General features: G+C 36.6%; 2 protein-coding genes across 7 annotated transcripts in view; one reads left to right on the forward strand and one right to left on the reverse strand.

The window, feature by feature from the left end:
* LOC109840895 lies at window positions 277–10,635 on the forward strand. 6 transcript variants are annotated; one of them, XM_020409723.1, is made up of 14 exons: window positions 277–292; window positions 350–470; window positions 1,664–2,232; window positions 2,886–3,088; window positions 3,363–3,560; window positions 3,866–3,937; window positions 4,547–4,642; window positions 6,201–6,280; window positions 6,448–6,523; window positions 6,715–6,925; window positions 7,616–7,812; window positions 8,082–8,187; window positions 8,721–8,810; window positions 9,719–10,635. In XM_020409723.1, the coding sequence occupies exons 3-14, from the start codon at window positions 1,674–1,676 to the stop codon at window positions 10,462–10,464; spliced, it is 2,634 nt and encodes an 877-aa protein (XP_020265312.1). In that variant the 5' UTR covers window positions 277–292; window positions 350–470; window positions 1,664–1,673; the 3' UTR covers window positions 10,465–10,635. The 6 variants fall into 6 exon arrangements, with proteins under 6 accessions (XP_020265312.1, XP_020265308.1, XP_020265311.1 ...); XM_020409719.1 differs by lacking the exon at window positions 277–292 and having other exon boundaries at window positions 352–470; window positions 1,637–2,232; XM_020409722.1 differs by lacking the exons at window positions 277–292; window positions 350–470 and adding an exon at window positions 551–790.
* The window catches only part of LOC109842473 (protein Brevis radix-like 2), a gene marked incomplete at its 5' end in the record, with an annotated part of 7,566 nt that continues 967 nt past the window's right edge, over window positions 10,840–17,438 (reverse strand). The window contains 2 exons of the mRNA XM_020411346.1: window positions 10,840–11,105; window positions 11,362–11,630. Coding sequence (XP_020266935.1) covers window positions 11,027–11,105; window positions 11,362–11,630 — 348 coding nt within the window. The remainder of the gene's footprint in view (window positions 11,106–11,361; window positions 11,631–17,438) is intronic.

The following is a 17,438-nucleotide window of genomic DNA, read 5'->3' on the forward strand; positions in this document are numbered from 1 at the left end:
TTGGTGCTTAAAATTATCAGCTAGCCTGATGTAAGTTTACCGCCATTTAAAAAAGAATTCCCGAATAAACCAATAGACAAGGTTCTTTCTCTAAAATCAAGAGCTTAAAATCAGCGAATTATACAGCTCAAGAGGACTTATGTGCAAAAACATCTCCACCCCCGAAACTGGAAAAAAACAAAATAAGAGCAAATTTGCCCCCAAAAATCTCAATCCAAAACCCTAAATCCTAACCTTCACTCAAACCCCGCCATTGTCGCCTACGCTACGCAAACGAAAAGCGCCAACAACCTCTCTCTCTCTCTCTCTCTCTCTCTCTCTCTCTCTCTCTATAATTTGTTGTTGGCGGTCTCTCTCTCTCTCTCTCTCTCTCTCTCTCTCTATCTCTATAATTTGTTGTTGGCGGTGGAAAAATCAAAGATTCCCTATAAATGGCCGTATCCATCGCGATCGCTGCTGTGGATAGAACGGTGAGATCCCGTGAATCCCCCTTTTGTTTTGATATCAATTTTCTGTTTCCAAAATGCCCCTCTCCGTTTCCTTGTTTTATAGCTCACGGGCGCACTAGTTTAGGATTTGCGCTTCCTTTCCCAAAATGCCCCCCCTGCGTCGCCATCTTTTTAAATAATTGATTGTGTGGGCATTTCTTGTTCCGTTGTAGCACGAGCTGGATTTCTCACTGAGAAGAATCCACACTCCTTTCTTTCTTTCTTTCTTACTTACTTTGCGAAAGGGATCGATTTCTTTTTTTTAGCTGCGAGTGGCATTTAGCTGCGAGTTTCTCTGTCGGGTTTGTGTTTCTTTTTATGGGGTTTTCATGAATTTGATTTTTATTGCTAAAGTTGATATCTTTGAGGTTCCCTCTGTCTCTGTCTAATAATAACTGTGAGTGAAGCTTTGGCCCTTGGCACTATTTTCAATCAAAACTTACAGTATTTCATTGATAGCAGTGTAGTTGACGTGTAAAAAGAAGGAAGTGGTGTTGATTTTGTGTTTTCTTGAATGCGGCTCTTTTGTATATCGAATGTTGGCTCACAAATTCAGGTGTTTCTTATTAAGTGGATTTGAGTTTTTTAGGTAGGTATTTGTTACATTGTGCACACATACTGTTATTCTCTTACAAGCTTATTGTGTGCAAATGTCACTCTGGTTAATAAATATTTTTTAAATTGAATTTGTCACGGTTTGTGATTAAAATTATAGCAGTTCATCGCTAGTGGTGTAATTAATGTTGAGAAAGATGGAAGTGGTGTTGATTTTGTGTTTCCTTTTATGGGTTTCTTTTATTTATCGAATTTTAGTTCATAAGTCCAGATGTTTCTTAGGAAGTGAATTTGAGATTATTATTAGATGGGGTATCAATTTGTGAAAATTTCATCTCAGACAACTCCCGTTTCATTCATTCGGTTGATATAATAGTTCATGGATAGAGGTGTAGTTGATATAAAGAAAGAAGTGGTTTTGATTTTGTGTTCTATTGAATTTTGGTTCATGAGTTCACATGTTTCTTATGTAGTGAATTTGAGTTTATTAGATGAGTCCTTGTTTTCATTTTGCATACTGTTATTCTCTCATAAGCTCATCTTAATCCAAGTGTCAGTCTTTTCAATTAACATTTTTGAAATCTTCATCTCAGGTAACTCCAATTTTGTTCATTCTCCAGCCAATTCAAAATGCACCTTTCAACGAATAGGAAGAAAGTGATATCCAGCTTATTTGTTGCATTCCTCATCTTAGTATCTACACTCTGCTCTTATGTATCTGCAAAGGAATGCACCAACATACCAACTCAGCTTTCTTCACACACACTCCGAGCGCAGCTCATGTCATCAAAAAACGAAACTTGGAAGGAGGAGGTCTTTTCCCATTTCCACTTGACTCCTACCGATGAATCTGCGTGGATGGATTTGCGCCCGCGAAAGCTTCTAAATAAAGAAGCTCCCCTTGAGGACTTTGATTGGGCGATGCTCTATCGAAATATAAAGGGTTTGGTGGGGGTCAATGGTCGATCCCGTGGGGCTAATTTCCTTAAAGAAGTTCCTCTTCACGATGTTCGTTTGGATCCAGAGTCTATATATGGCATGGCTCAGCAGACAAATTTGGAGTACTTGTTGATATTGGATGTGGATCGACTGGTTTGGAGCTTTCGCAAAGAGGCGGGTCTATCGACCCCTGGGCAACCTTACGGAGGGTGGGAATCACCGGATCAAGAGCTTAGGGGACATTTTGTGGGTTAGTAATCAGTTTATATTTAATGACTGTATCTTAATTTTAATTCTCCACATAAAAGAGTATGAACTTCTTGTTGATAATGCGTCTGATTGATTTATTGTTATTGATTTGTGCTTAATTGTTGTATGATAAAATAGTTATTGCTGGAGACCTCTGGATGATTTAGTTACTGATGGTTGGGAGATCATTTATTTTTACTTAGTTCATTTATAAATATTGTACTCGAACTATTGATACCTGCCCCCACACAGTAATTGTTGCATTGGTTTCTTTATGACTAATTTGCAAAGCATGCATGGTCCTTTTAATTGATAATCTTAAAAAAAACCCAAAACTTAAAGAATTTACCACTATTTTAGAACTTCTGATTAAGTTCTTGTGTTTTCTTTTTTACACCTTATTGAAACTAATTGCATTTTCCCCTGTCTTTTTGCCCTTTTACTATTCTTCCATCCATGTGCACTTAATTTCTTAGCTTGGTGTTGCTTTTCTATTTGTGTTTTCTCCTTAAGCAAGAGACTCAATTGTCGTAAGTAATAGATCTCTATCTGTTTCACCTTTAGTTCACGCATTAAGACATCACATGAATTCATTATATTGATTTATCCCGTTCACGTTTTCTTGTGCTAACAATTTCCCCTCTTTTTCTGCAGGGCATTATTTGAGTGCTTCAGCTATGATGTGGGCTAGTACCCACAATGGCACTCTATATGATAGAATGACATCCGTAGTGAATGCACTTTCTGCCTGTCAAAATAAAACAGGCACTGGGTATCTCTCAGCTTTTCCACCTGAATTTTTTGACCGATTTGAAGCCATAAAACCTGTTTGGGCGCCATATTACACTATTCACAAGGTAGACATTATGTGCTAAATAGTGTGGATCCATCTATGATATCTTCTTCTTCTCCTCCCCTTTCTGTTTGGTGTTTGTTATCCAAATATTCTCCTTTGCTTCATTTCATTTATTATCAGTGCCTTTGTACTCATCTTTAGGGAAAGTTGCATGATTTCTTGTTGGGAATTGCACTCATTTGAGTCGCATAATCAGGCTAATGAGGCATATGATAACTGTTTCCTATTAAGCTGTCGATATTATTGTGAAGGGATTAATAATGCTATATTAACAGATAATGGCAGGCTTACTTGATCAGTACACACTGGGTGGTAATTCTCAAACGTTACAAATGGTGGTATGGATGGCTGAATACTTTGAGAACCGTGTGAAAAGTGTCATACAAAAGTATAGTATTGAGAGACACTGGGTATCTCTCAATGATGAAACAGGAGGCATGAATGATGTTCTCTACAGGCTGTACAGCATAACGGTAAATTTCTTTCATGTCTATACCATATCTTTGTGTGTGTGTGTGTGTGTGTGTGTGTGTTACAGGATATATCAAGTGGATCGTCCTTTGGGGGCAAAGGTATTTGCAAGAGAGGCAATTTTCTACTTGATAAAAGATTATTGCAAACAGCCATTTTCATTTTGCAAATTATACTGCTTACTTTCAAACATGGACTCATTTGATTTGTCATGACCGTGTGTTGTTGGTTTGTTTGTCATTTTTTATTTCTTCGTAAGTTAATCATAAACCGGAGCAATGAGCTGCTTTGTGTTGACTTGATGCAGGGTAATCAGAAGCATTTGATTTTAGCTCATCTTTTTGACAAGCCATGCTTTCTAGGTCTGCTTGCAGTACAGGTCTGTTAACTTCTTCTTACAAGTATTATTGTAAACTATCAATAAAATTTTGTTGTTGGAGATTTATACATTAGTTGCATTAGCAGAGAGTTTTGTCCCTAAAAGAAGAATAACACCACCCACTTTTTTCTTCTCTTTTTGTCTGGCTCTATTCATCTTTGGGTTATGTATTATAATCTGCCAAAATTTTGTAAATGTTGTATGGTTGAACTATTCATTCTCTTCTAGTTCTTGGCAGCGTGGCTGACAATAATATCACCGAGATTGACCAGCTAGTTATGTATACATTGAGAGGAGTGAATACACACCAACATTTAGGAGTTCTCTTGATCTTGACGTTATGCCATATGTTGGCTGCAGAAATCATAAATCAAACCTAGTAGCATAAAAGGTTTCAAATTGTCTCTACCTTAAATCGAACACATACTAAATAGATACATGCATATGTAGCAAAATAGTTTGATCAATTGTTAAGGTAACTAATATTTCTGTATCTACTGGGTGTAAGTATCATCTTTGTTATAAAATAGAGAATATATAATATTACTGCAGTAACTGTAACATGACAGGAGTTTGCCCTTACCTTGTTAAATTTGTGCTTTATTGCAGTCTGACAGCCTTTCTGGTTTTCATGCCAATACACATATCCCCGTTGTTATAGGAGCGCAGATGCGCTATGAGATTACTGGAGATTCACTTTACAAGGTAATATGCGTCGAAGGATCTAAATACATGTTTCCGCTAAATTCTGTTGTTCTAGGATTATAATGATGAGAAACTAGGAATTTGTATGCGATTAGAGAATCTTTTACTTAATGTGTCAACTGGCAGAAAGCATATGTAACTTTAGTTCCTATTTTTATTAAGAGCTGCAACTTTTGTGTAGCCAATATAAATATGCCTTGAGATTTTTCTATAGCTTGATATGTCTTATGGTGCTTTTCTTGTTGCTTTTACTTGTATAAAATTCTTTTGGTAGAAGGGCTTGTCTGAAAGTAAATAAAATGTTCTGTAATTTCAAAAGTCTAATGCTTATAAAAACTTTAATTCTGTCCAAAAATAAATTAAATGTTTTTTAATTTCAAAAGTTTAGTGCTTATAAATTAAATGTTTTTTTAATTTCAAAAGTTTAGTGCTTATAAAAACTTCACATTTCTGAAATAGATTTGTTTAAATGAAGATTGGATAAGAAAGAATGTCTGAGATAAAGCTTTGGTAGGGTCTATGAGAGAAATAGAGAGAAAAATTCAGTTAAAGGCATATTGCCGGATTCTTGAGAGATTTTTTGAAGAGAAGAGGAATAATCATGTGGCAACAGTTTTTCTTCTACAACTGATAGAAGGAGAAAAAAAATTAGCTTCTTCAGGCTATAAATTCTTTTACTTGTTTTTCATAGAAGTTCCATTTTGAATCAATTATCAAACATTCAAATTTGTTGAAGAAGCACTTATTTGTTTGAAAGCGGTGAAAGCACTTATCACCTAGCATACCCTTAGTATCTTTGAAGCCACGCGGGTTTTTTTCTCTCTCTATATTCATGCATCTATTGGACTATTTCAGTGGAAATTGGAAAGAACAATCACATCCTTTTAACTGTTCATTCACATTAGCTTCTTCTTCTTCATCTTCTTCCTAATTAGCATTCATCTTTCATAGTTCCACTCCTTCATATGGTCCTTGTTAATGTTTAGTGATCTGTTTTCTTACCTTACTTCGTTAAGAAAAAAAGGAGATTTGTTTGAGGGTAGTCTAGGCTGCTTCTTTTTTTGATTGTTTGATCAACATTTTGTAATTTCTTCCAACTTAGGGAGTACCACCTTAGACTTCACTATCTTTCCCATTTTCTTACTGAAAGAGGCTTTGATGTGCAAACTATAGTCACACACTCCCAAAGCTTTCCGACTATATTGTTTTTGTTTATCTTTAATATCATGGCTGTTCTACTTTGAATTCAAAGTTAAAAGTTTATCTTTTTCATTGCTTAAAGACTTAAGATAACACAATAAAGTATTATCAACTGTTGCATACTGTCAAATCATCTAGAAAATTTTCCACTGAACAACTGTACTTATACATAATTATTTTCATATAGGATCCTTTTACATTTTCATGAGACTCACTAGTCAGTACCCATTTCTTGTATCCCAGAAATGATGAGATCTAGTTGAGGTTTAAAGTGAAAGTCGTTTTTTAATTAGTATTTCTATAGTTTCTATAGTTTTATCTTATTGAACTTACAAATATACTTAACTCTATCTCACAGGACATAGGAACATTCTTTATGGATATTGTTAATGCTTCCCATACTTATGCAACGGGTGGAACTTCTGTCAGCGAGTTTTGGTAAGAAACACAAATATTCCACTATTCTATTTAAGCCTTAAAACTAGAAAGTAATTGATAAATTTTTTATGTTGACAGTGGAAAATTCAACTATTCTATTTAAGTCATGCTCTTCTTTGTGCACATGGCTTCACTAATTCATTGCAATTGCCTTGATTAATATGCAGGTCAGATCCAAAGCGCTTAGCAGATACTCTAAGCACAGAGGATGAAGAATCCTGCACTACTTATAACATGCTTAAGGTATGTCATACTGACTTTCATCTGGTATGCTAGAACTAGGAATTATCGGAAATTTTTGTTTCTTAATTAGACATTCAATGAAACTTAACTGATAATACAAATTAATCTGACAAGAATCAAGAAAGTAGGTTGGTCACTGATAATTATCCTGTATTTGCCTTTCTAATTACAAAGTTCTGCTAATTATGCAGGTTTCTCGTAACTTATTTAGATGGACCAAAGAAATGGCATATGCTGACTATTATGAGAGAGCACTGACAAACGGTGTGCTAAGCATACAAAGAGGAAGGGAGCCTGGAGTGATGATTTATATGCTTCCACAAGGGCCTGGGCAGTCGAAGGCACGGAGCTACCATGGATGGGGATCACAATTCAATGATTTTTGGTGTTGTTATGGGACAGGTATTTTAAAGTAACATACTTTAAAATGACATTATAATGTCAGATAATACAGTGTTCATTTCCAGTAGATTGCTAGAAAATAAAACTTTGCTAATGTAGTTGAGCTGATAGCAAAGATGCATTTAGGATGTTTTGACACCCTAAGGTGAAAACACAGTTAGCATGGCTATAAATATTTTAGCCATATTGTTGAATTTGGGTTTGCTAAAACCAGAGAGTTCAATGTTCTTGTCTTGAAGAGTACAGCAAAAGTGGGATTCGGTTTTTTTGTTATTTTACTGGAGCTCTGTATCTTGGATAAGACAGTTGGTCATGGAAATTAGGCTATTGATGCATTAGTAGGTTGATTTTTCAAAATTTCATCCAGGGGAAATACAGGTTAAACTCTTAAGATTACTGCAGTTAGCTGTAGTAAATTACATTACAAGACCTTTTTTTTAATCACATACACCATCTAATCCATGATAGTGTAGCATATCTAAACCATCCAATCATTTTTTAGGTGATTTTAGATGACTATTGTATATAAATAGTGGAACACTTTTTGAACTAGAAGGGTTTTGGCTTCACTTGTGCTTATTGAGAATTTTGATATAATAGGCAAAGATATCTAGGTTATAAATATATTATAGACTACCAAAAATCCAAAAATTCTTCTGTATCTTATTTGATTTTTTTGATTGTTTGTAGGTATTGAATCATTCTCCAAATTAGGAGATTCCATCTATTTTGAGGAGCCGGGAAGTATCCCAGGTCTTTACATCATACAGTTCATACCAAGTGCGTTTGATTGGAAGTCTGGAAGCATTATGATAACGCAGAAAATACAACCTATTAATTCATGGGAACCCACTCTTCATGTCACATTGTCAATTCTTTCAAAGGAGGTATTTTCTTCATCGCCTGTGAAGGAGTGATTAAGTTATATACTTTCCCCTCATTTTATCATCATATGCTGCTTATAATATTTATATTTCTCCTAAATTTTAATTTGATCTTTTCCAAAGTCACATGTCAACTAATGCTTGTTATATTCTAAAACCCAAGTTCTTTTTTTCTTTATTTTAGTACCCAATGTATTATAAAATGGAGGAAGCAATATCCTTTTTTCTTAAAGCATAGGAAACATTATCTTAATTTGATCTTATTCATGCAGTCTTCCATTCAAGCTTCAACCTTGCACCTACGAATACCGTTCTGGACAACTTTAAATGGTGCAAAAGCGATGTTTAATGATCAAGATCTGTCTCTACCATCCCCTGGTAAATTTGTCTCTTTTTTCTATTAAACTTGCAGATTCGTGTTGTATGACAAGCAAAATATCATGGATAGATGATGGGAAAATTCTAAGAGAAATGATATATGCATGCTTTCTTCTGTATTGTTTTTAGAAGATGATGTACATTTTAATAAATGCAAGTATCCATAAAAAGTTGGGAGATACTTCAAGACACAGCCATGACTTCTAAAGTTCAACATTTCAAGATATAAAAAATTATCAGAATTTGGAGAAAGGAATCAACAAATTTGGAAGTAAGGGCTTTATTTTTGGGAGGGGTTTTCCTATAGCAGGCATCATTCTTCCCTGGTTGAAACTTGACCCATAATGTGGAAATTAGACATGAATTACTCAAGGTAGATGTACTGAAGCAGAATAAGATTCTGTTCCAAACCAGCAAATAGAGACAAGGCAAGATGCTTTTATCTATTTAGATTGCCTTTTGATTTGGTATATGGCTTCTAGCATTCATATATTTGCATGTGACATGCCTGAGTTCTCTGTTCATCCCTGCAGGAAATTTCCTCAGTCTTTCTAAACAGTGGACTTCAAATGACAGCTTGGCCCTCAATTTGCCAATTAGTTTGCGGGCAGAGGCAATAAAAGGTCAGTTTCCTAATATCTGTGAACATTATTTGGATGGTATGACTACTAAGGTTTATAATCATATTTTTCTGTTCATATTTAGTTAAAAACATCGAGCTGTTCTTGTTCATGATAAAACTGGGATGTTGTGCTTGTGATTACTTAATATAGGGACTATAGAATTGAACATTCCTGTTAATTTTTACTTTCAAGGACTGTTGGAAAGAGAATATAAGTCTTGCAATCTTATGTCAGATTTAAGCCGTTCATAGGCGTCCAACCTTGTAAATTTACTATTTTGGAAGACACATTGACACAAGAATTCAGTTTAGAGTTTGCAAGTATAGGTCTTTTGGCTTTCCTGCGTATATATCAAATAGTAAGACTGAAGTGTGCACTCAAAGTGACGTCTTCTTTTGGGGTTATTTGCACTTAAATGCCCCCAAATCTACTCTGTATACCCGAATGTTTATTTTTGCCCAAACAGTACCCCAAAGCTTGCCTCTTTTCTTAATTTGATACCCCAAAGTTTTCTTTTACCCAAAAAATACCTTGAAGTTTAACAAAATTTAACTTTCATAGCTCAAACTTTTAATAAAAAGTTCAAATTTGGGGATATCAAAGTTACATTTTCATGACCTTTGGGCTATTTCTTGGGCCAAAAAAAAGGTCTTTGGGATATCAAAGTAATTTTAATTGAACTCTGAGTTATTTTTTGAGCAAACAAAACTTTGGGGTATCAAAGATAAAATTGAGGTAAACCTTGAAGTATGTAAGTGTAAAGAGCCCACTCGTTTTATTTTTATGTCTAAAGATCTAAACCTGAAAGAATATGAAGGTCTACTTGAAGCTACGATTGTATTTGACAAAATATAATTCTTTTTAACTCTTTATTCGCTGAAAATACTGTCACAAAACTTTGTTGCTAGATGAACGACCAGAATATGCATCGATCAAAGCAATCCTCTTCGGTCCATACCTGCTCGCTGGCCTAACCAGTAACGATTGGGACGTCAAGATCGGCAAATCATCCTCCATAAATGAGTGGATCACTCCCATTCCTGACTCCACCCGATCTCAACTTGTCTCTCTCTCTCAGCAATCCAACAACCAAACCCTATTCCTCTCCAACACAAACTCTTCTCTGACAATGAATCATCAGCCTAAACCTGGCACTGATGATGCTGTTCATGCCACTTTCAATCTCATTCCACACGACTTAGTATACCCTAACATGATCAGACCCGTTAAGCACACCAGTCCCGGGAAGCATTTACTTGGACGGTCAGTAATCCTCGAGCCATTTGATCTCCCAGGGATGGCTATCGTGCATCAAGGACCAAACAAACCTCTGACAGTCTCATTTCCTTCACGCTCAGAATCTATCTTTACAGTGATTTCGGGTTTGGATGGTAAAGAGAATTCGGTGTCTTTTGAGGCTAGGGATCAAAAAGATTGCTTTGTTTACTCTATTGAAAATCAGGTTGGGCTTATGCACAAAGAGGACAGCGATGAAGCCTTCGGCGAGAAGGCGAGTTTTATGATGACTAGAGGGATGAAGGAGTATCATCCTATTAGTTTTGTGGCAAACGGGAAGAAGAGGAATTTTGTGCTTGAGCCGTTGCTTAGCTTGAGGGATGAGTCTTATACTGTTTATTTCAACGTTGAAGCGTAGAATACTGGTCGCGGATGATGTTGATCTAAACACTTACAGGTTACCGATTACGGCGGTTTATGGAAATGAAAAAGCCAGTGCGTGCTGGGTTTAGTTATCAGTTGTTTATATTCATTGGATTGTGGTACTAGAGAATAAATTTATAAATTAATGGAAAATTTACTTGAGAAATATCTGTTTTTTATGTGCCCAAATGTCTATTACGGATTTAACGTACGAAACAAGATGTCGAGTTTCTCTTCGTTTTGTTTGGGCAAGAAAAATTCACAGGCCGGTTTGAGGGCATTGAGGTTTCAATATCAATCTTTTTCGACATAAATTGAGAGCGTTACATCTTCAAAGTAAATTAAATTTTGGGACTCGTACGATACACAGTTAAGCAAGTTTCTTTTGGGAAGAAATTAACAATCAGCGGTGGCAAAAACGCCAGAAATCAGGCAGCATGAATTTGGTAATTTATTTGCAAAAGAGGGACAAAAGGAAAAAAAGAAATTAAAGATGGTAACATCTACAAAGTACAAAAGAAAAAAACATCAAATGGGATGATTATCTTTAATTTCTTTTAGGAGTATTGCTTGTGCAACCTTGCCTTGTTCTCTTCCCACCATACTCGTGCCTTCACCTCCCCAAATCTCTCCCGGCTGTTTTAATTCATTACAAAACAAACGTGTTAGCTACTAAAAATGTGTCCTATTACGAGGTAATACTTTAAAAATGTCACATAACATCAAAAAGGAAGTTTTACAACCCCTAATCTGATAAAACTTTGTTGGAGCTATCTCAAAATGTGACAAACTTTCGGGGGGTTATCTGGAAACTTACCCCTGGAAGAAATATATAATCTTGATTCTTGTACGTGAAATTAAAACGAGAATTCAAAGCAATTTAGACTTTTACCTTAGCTCAACGCGTAATAGCTCCTTTGAGCCGTTTGGTAAGCTACGGATTGTTACGAAGACGCCGGGTTCATCTTCAACCACCCACTCCCTTACTTTATTCTCTGATGATTCATTCTCTGCATTATTAGAAGTTGAACCTTCCCTTGATGAAGAACTATTTCTAGAGACGTTCTCTTCTGTCTTTTGAAAAGTCTCAATTGACTCATGAGACCCCCTTGATGAACTGTCAAAATTGTTGTGGGTTTCCTTTGTATTATTAGCTCCTACCTGAAAGTATAGAAGTACAAACATGAGAGTGACATAAAAAATGGCTAAATATCAGAAAACTACCTTAGCTTTTGGATGATTATCATATAACCTCCCATAACTTTCAAAATATAAATAAAATAAAAATTAATCAATTAAAAAAAGGCATTAAGTTAGGTTATCTGAGAACCACCTTTAAGGTTGAGATTTCATTGGAAAATTCCCCTAACAGTATAAACCACATTTTTAGTCTGTTAGGGGATTTTCTTATTAAACATTAAACTTAAAAGGAATTTTTTTAAGTTATGGGATGTTGCAGCGGAGGGGCTTCACAGACACAAAAGATGTCTATACAAGAGTGGATAAAGAGAACAACACACAAGGATTTAACGTGGTTCAGTCAGTATGACCTATGTCCACGGACGAGAACAACAGAGAACTTCACTAATCACAAAGAGAAGATTACAAAAGAGGAGATCACACTCTATCCAGATACTCACACAAAGAAAGGGACTTTTTCTATCTCACTCTCTTCTCTCTATTTTCTCTCTACTCAATTGAGTTCTGATGCTCTTAAACCCTCTCACTACACCCCTTATATAGCCATACAAAAATAATAAAATAATACAAAGAGGGTTGTTGAAATAGTAGAAGTTAGGCTGCACAGTGGAATTAGGTTTTGAATGCTTTTAATTTTTAAAGGCACATGTTTCACAATTCTCCACATTGACTTTAAAAATAAAGATCTTCTCTTCACTCTTATTGTCTCGCTAGAAGCCCCTTACGGGCTTAACCTCCGCTTTGTCGAACTCCAAGCAATTCTAGACAATGCTCGAATTTGCGCGAAGGTACATGCTTTGTCATCATATCTACTAGATTATCTGTAATACCCATTTTCTCAATCATGATGACTTTAATTTCTCTGATAAAATGATACCTGACATCTATATGGTTGGTTCTTTCATGATACATATGATGCTTCGTCAAATGTATAGCACTCTGGCTGTCGCAAAACACTATAGTAACACCTTGGTGTAAGCATAGATCTTTAACCAAACATCTCAATCAAATAGCTTCTTTCACTGCTTCTGTCACTGTCATATACTCTGTCTCTGTGGTAGACAAAGCAACTGTCGACTGTAGAGTCGCCTTCCAACTAATAACACTACCTGAAAGAATGAATATATAACCTGTCAAAGATCGTCTCTTATCCAAATTGTCCGTATAATCTGAATCAGAATAGCCAAGTATTCTGCAATTTGAGTCCGTGTTCCTGTCAAAATACAAACCAATATTAGCAGATCCTCTCAAATATTTAAATATCCATTTCACAGCCTGCCAATGGACCTTTCCAGGCTTATCCATATACCGACTTACAACACTGACTGCATGTAAATATCTGGATAGGTGCAGACCATAGCATACATAATGCTTCCAACTGCACTCGCATAAGGAACATAAGACATGTATTGCTCTTTCTCCTCAATCTGAGGTGATAAATCTGCTGAAAGACAAAAATGATTAGCAAGCGGAGTCTTCACAGGCTTAGCATCAAGCATACCAAATCTCTCCAATACATTCTTGATGTATTTCTCCTGAGATAGGAATAAACTTCCTTCTCGCATGTTCCTGTGGATCTCCATCCCCAAAATCTTCTTTGCTGCTCCCAAGTCTTTCATCTCAAACTCATGTTGCACCTGTCAAGGAGCGATTGGGACCGTTGAAAGGTCCCCAAACAACAAACCAGACTGGGGGTCGTGCTAGTCCCCCCAAGAAAGATAACAAAGGGAAAGCCCCTGTTACCGACCGCATTAGATTACGGGTCGAAGTTCAAGAGCCCGTTAAGTTTTCACGCTCGCAAAAGCGTAGACTTGAACGAGCGACTGTGGATCTCCATCCCCAAAATCTTCTTTGCTGCTCCCAAGTCTTTCATCTCAAACTCATGTTTGAGTTAAGATTTCAACTCGTTGATTTCTGACATATTTTTAGCTGCAATCAACATGTCATAAACATACAAAAGAACCATCATTGAGCTTTTTATGATAAACAAAACTATCATATTTACTCCTAGAGTAACCATGCATGCTCAAACATGAAAGTATCAAATCTCAAATACCACTGTCTCGGAGACTGTTTCAACCCATAAAGAGATTTCTTCAACCTGCACATATGGTCTTCTTAACCTTCAACAATGAACCCCTCTGGCTGATGCATAAAGATATGCTCCTTAAGCTCACAATGTAGAAAAACTATCTTCACATCAAGTTGCTCAAACTCTAAATTAAAATGAGCAACCATGACAAGCAACACGCGAATTGAGATGTGTTTTACAACTGGAGAGAATATTTCATTGAAGTCCACACCTTTGGTCTGACTGTAGCCTTTAGCTACCAAGCGTGCCTTGTACCTTATAGAATCTGTATATGGAGTTCCTTCTTTCTTCTTGAAGACCCATTTACAGCCAACAATCTTCTGTCTCCTTAGTGGCTTCACTAACTCTTATGTCTGGTTCTTGTGAAAAGACTCCATCTCTTCAGTGATCGCAATAGTCCAATTTGCAGCCTCATTGCCACTAATAGCCTCCTTATAAGTAGAAGGCTCTGGAACCTCAATCGATTTTGCTATACTCAAAGCACAATCAAGCATGTCTGCATAGCGTTGAGGAGGTCGGATCTGCCTTTTTGTTCTCTCGGTGGCAATATTATACTGTTACTCTTGTGGTGTATCAGTATCTGAAGTTGAACCTTCCGCAGTATCAACTGGTTTAACATGAGCGCCCTCAAGCACTTTTCTTTGAAGCTGGGCTCTCTAGCTCCACCTGCTTGCTAGACTCCTTTTAAGTACATGTAGTAACAATAACAAACTCCTTTCTCAGGTGAAGCATGAATTTTTCATCAAAAGTAACATCCCTACTAATAATAAACTTAGGTGACTTAGGATCAGAATACCACAATCTATATCCCTTCACCCCAGTAGTATATCCTAGAAAGATAGCTTTCTTTGCTCTAGGTTCAAATTTACCATCATTAACATAAAAATAAGCAGGATAACCAAATGCTCTTAAATAAGAGTAATTAGCAAGAACACCAGACCATACCTCTTCTGGAGTCTTGAAATCAATTGTTGTAGAAGGAGATCTGTTTACCAAATAATAAGCTGTATTAACTGCTTCGGCCCAAAAGTCTTTTGACAAACCGGCATTAGAGAGCATCCACCGAGCTCTCTCTAAAAGTGTTCTATTCATCCTTTCTGCAACTCCATTTTGCTGTGGTGTATGCCGAACTGTACGATGACGCATAATACCTTCATTTTTGCAGAACTGGTCATAATCTGTGGAACAAAACTCTATCCCATTGTCGGTTCTGAGGCGCTTCACTTTCTTTTCTGTTTGCTTCTCAATCATAACCTTTCATTGCTTGAAGGTTACAAACACATCACTCTTATGCTTTAAAGGATACACCAAAACTTTTCTGGAATAATCATCAATCAATGTTAGCAGAAAACGAACTCCACCTTTCGATGGAACCTAAGAGGGACCCCAAACATCTGAATGGATATAATCTAAAGTACCATTGGTTCTGTGGACACCGGTTCTAAATGATACTCTATGGTGTTTGCTGAAAACACAATGCTCACAAAAGTCTAATTTGCTGGTTTTCTGACCACAAAGCAGACCTTGTTTGCTCAATATATCCAGTCCTCTCTCACTCATATGCCCTAACCGCATATGCCACAAATGTGTAATATCTGAATCTGAATCCTCTGAGGATGACACCGCCGCAGCACCTGTCACTGTACTGCCTTCAAGGATATAGATGGTATTTACATTCTTTCCTTTCATCACAACAAGAGAGCCTTTACTTACTCTCAAAACTCCACCTTCAGCCAAAAAGTTAAAACCATTTGAGTCAAGGGTGCCTAAAGAAATGAGGTTCTTCTTTAATTCTAGAATATGACGGACATTGCTCAATGTTCTAACAATACCATCATGGGTTCTGATCTTAATTGATCCGATACCAACATTCTTGCAAGGCATATTATTTCCCAACAAAACATTCCCACCATCGATAGACTGATATGTGATAAACCAATTCCTATGCAGACACATATGATAGGAACAACCCGAATCAAGAACCCACTCATCTTGTGAATGAGTATTAACACTAACTGACACATATGATAGGAACAACCCGAATCAAGAACCCACTCATCTTGTGAATGAGTATTAACACTAACTGAAAGAACTTCATGTGAACTAGAATGAATCAAGAACCCACTCATCTTGTGAATGAGTATTAACACTAACTGAAAGAACTTCATGTGAACTAGAAAACTCTTCAGTTACAGTGGCAACTGAAGGTTTTACATCCCCAGACTTCGACTGTGAAGTATCTTTTGCTTTAAGCGCTAGACAATTAGGTTTTATATGCCCATATTTGTGACAGTAATAACATTCAACAATTTTCCTTAGCATGGACTTTGATCTAGACATATTTCTAGATTTGCCTCTACCACCAACACTCTTTTCAGGACGATCACGAGCGAACAAGCCTTCAGCTTGATCCTCTCCTCCTACGATATACACTTTTTACCTTAACTCTTTTGAATGTAGGGCTGATTTGACATCATTCAAAGAAAGTGTATCTCTACCATATAACATGTTATTAACAAAATTCTCATAAGAATGAGGTAATGAACATAACAAGATCAGGGCTTGATCTTCTTCGTTGATTTTAACATCAATATTCTTTAAATCCATAAGAATAGTGTTAAGTTCATCTAAGTGGTCTTTAATTCGTATACCTTCCTTCATGCTAAGGGAGAAGAGGCGTTGCTTTAAGTAAAGCTTGTTCGTCAGAGATTTTGTCATGTACAACTCTCCAACTTGAGCCACAACCTCCCGCAGGACCTCATCGGCCAAACAGAGTTGTATGGCACTATGCGCCTTCATCTCCAGCACTTCTTTCTCATTATCGGGCATAGATTCCGGCAACTTATCCTTTCCGGACAAGACCTTGAACAGTCATTGTTGTACTAGGAAAGCCCTTATTTTTATTCTTCACAAACTAAAGCTGTTTCTCCCATCGAATTTCTCCACTTTGTATTTCACAGAAGACATCTTGAAGCCCACTAGAACAGTAACTGTAATTGTGAACAACAACTGAACAGTAATCGTACGTATGAATAGTACTCATACGTATGAATAGTAACCATACGTATGAATAGTACCATACGCGTGAATAGTATCATTGCTTTTAAAGAGTAAATGATAATCTAACTTATTTTCCGATGTGGAGAATCCACTTTTAGTGGCAGCCACAGAGTATACAATAAGCAGATATACGTACTCTAAGTCAGGCTCTGATACCAGTTTTTACAGCGGAGTGGCTTCACAGACACAAAAGATGTATATACAAGAGTGGATAAAGAGAACAACACACAAGGATTTAACGTGGTTCGGTCAGTATGACCTACGTCCACGGACGAGAACAACAGAGAACTTCACTAATCACAAAGAGAAGATTACAAAAGAGGAGATCACTCTCTATCCAGATACTCACACAAAGAAAATGACTCTTTCTATCTCACTCTCTTCTCTCTATTTCCTCTCTACTCAACTAAGTTCTGATGCTCTTAAACCCTCTCCCTACACCCCCTTATATAGCCATACAAAAATAATAAAATAATAAAATAATACAACGGGGGTTGTTGAAATAGTAGAAGTTAGGATGCACAGTGAAATTAGGTTTTGAATGCTTTTAATTTTCAAAGGCGCATGTTTCACATGAGAGATTATCTGATAATCATCCAAAGTTGGGGGGGGGGGGG

The sequence above is a fragment of the Asparagus officinalis genome, chromosome 5, assembly GCF_001876935.1.
Source record: "Asparagus officinalis chromosome 5, Aspof.V1, whole genome shotgun sequence".
NCBI classification, from domain to species: Eukaryota; Viridiplantae; Streptophyta; class Magnoliopsida; order Asparagales; family Asparagaceae; genus Asparagus; species Asparagus officinalis.

What these genes read in the sequence shown, in the direction of transcription:
- LOC109840895 (XM_020409723.1), top strand. Translation starts at nt 1,674, where the DNA reads ATGCACCTTTCAACGAATAGGAAGAAAGTGATATCCAGCTTATTTGTT. An exon ending in TCTGTCTCTACCATCCCCTG is followed by an intron (nt 8,188 to 8,720) that starts GTAAATTTGTCT and finishes TCATCCCTGCAG; the next exon opens with GAAATTTCCTCAGTCTTTCT. An exon ending in GCGGGCAGAGGCAATAAAAG is followed by an intron (nt 8,811 to 9,718) that starts GTCAGTTTCCTA and finishes CTTTGTTGCTAG; the next exon opens with ATGAACGACCAGAATATGCA.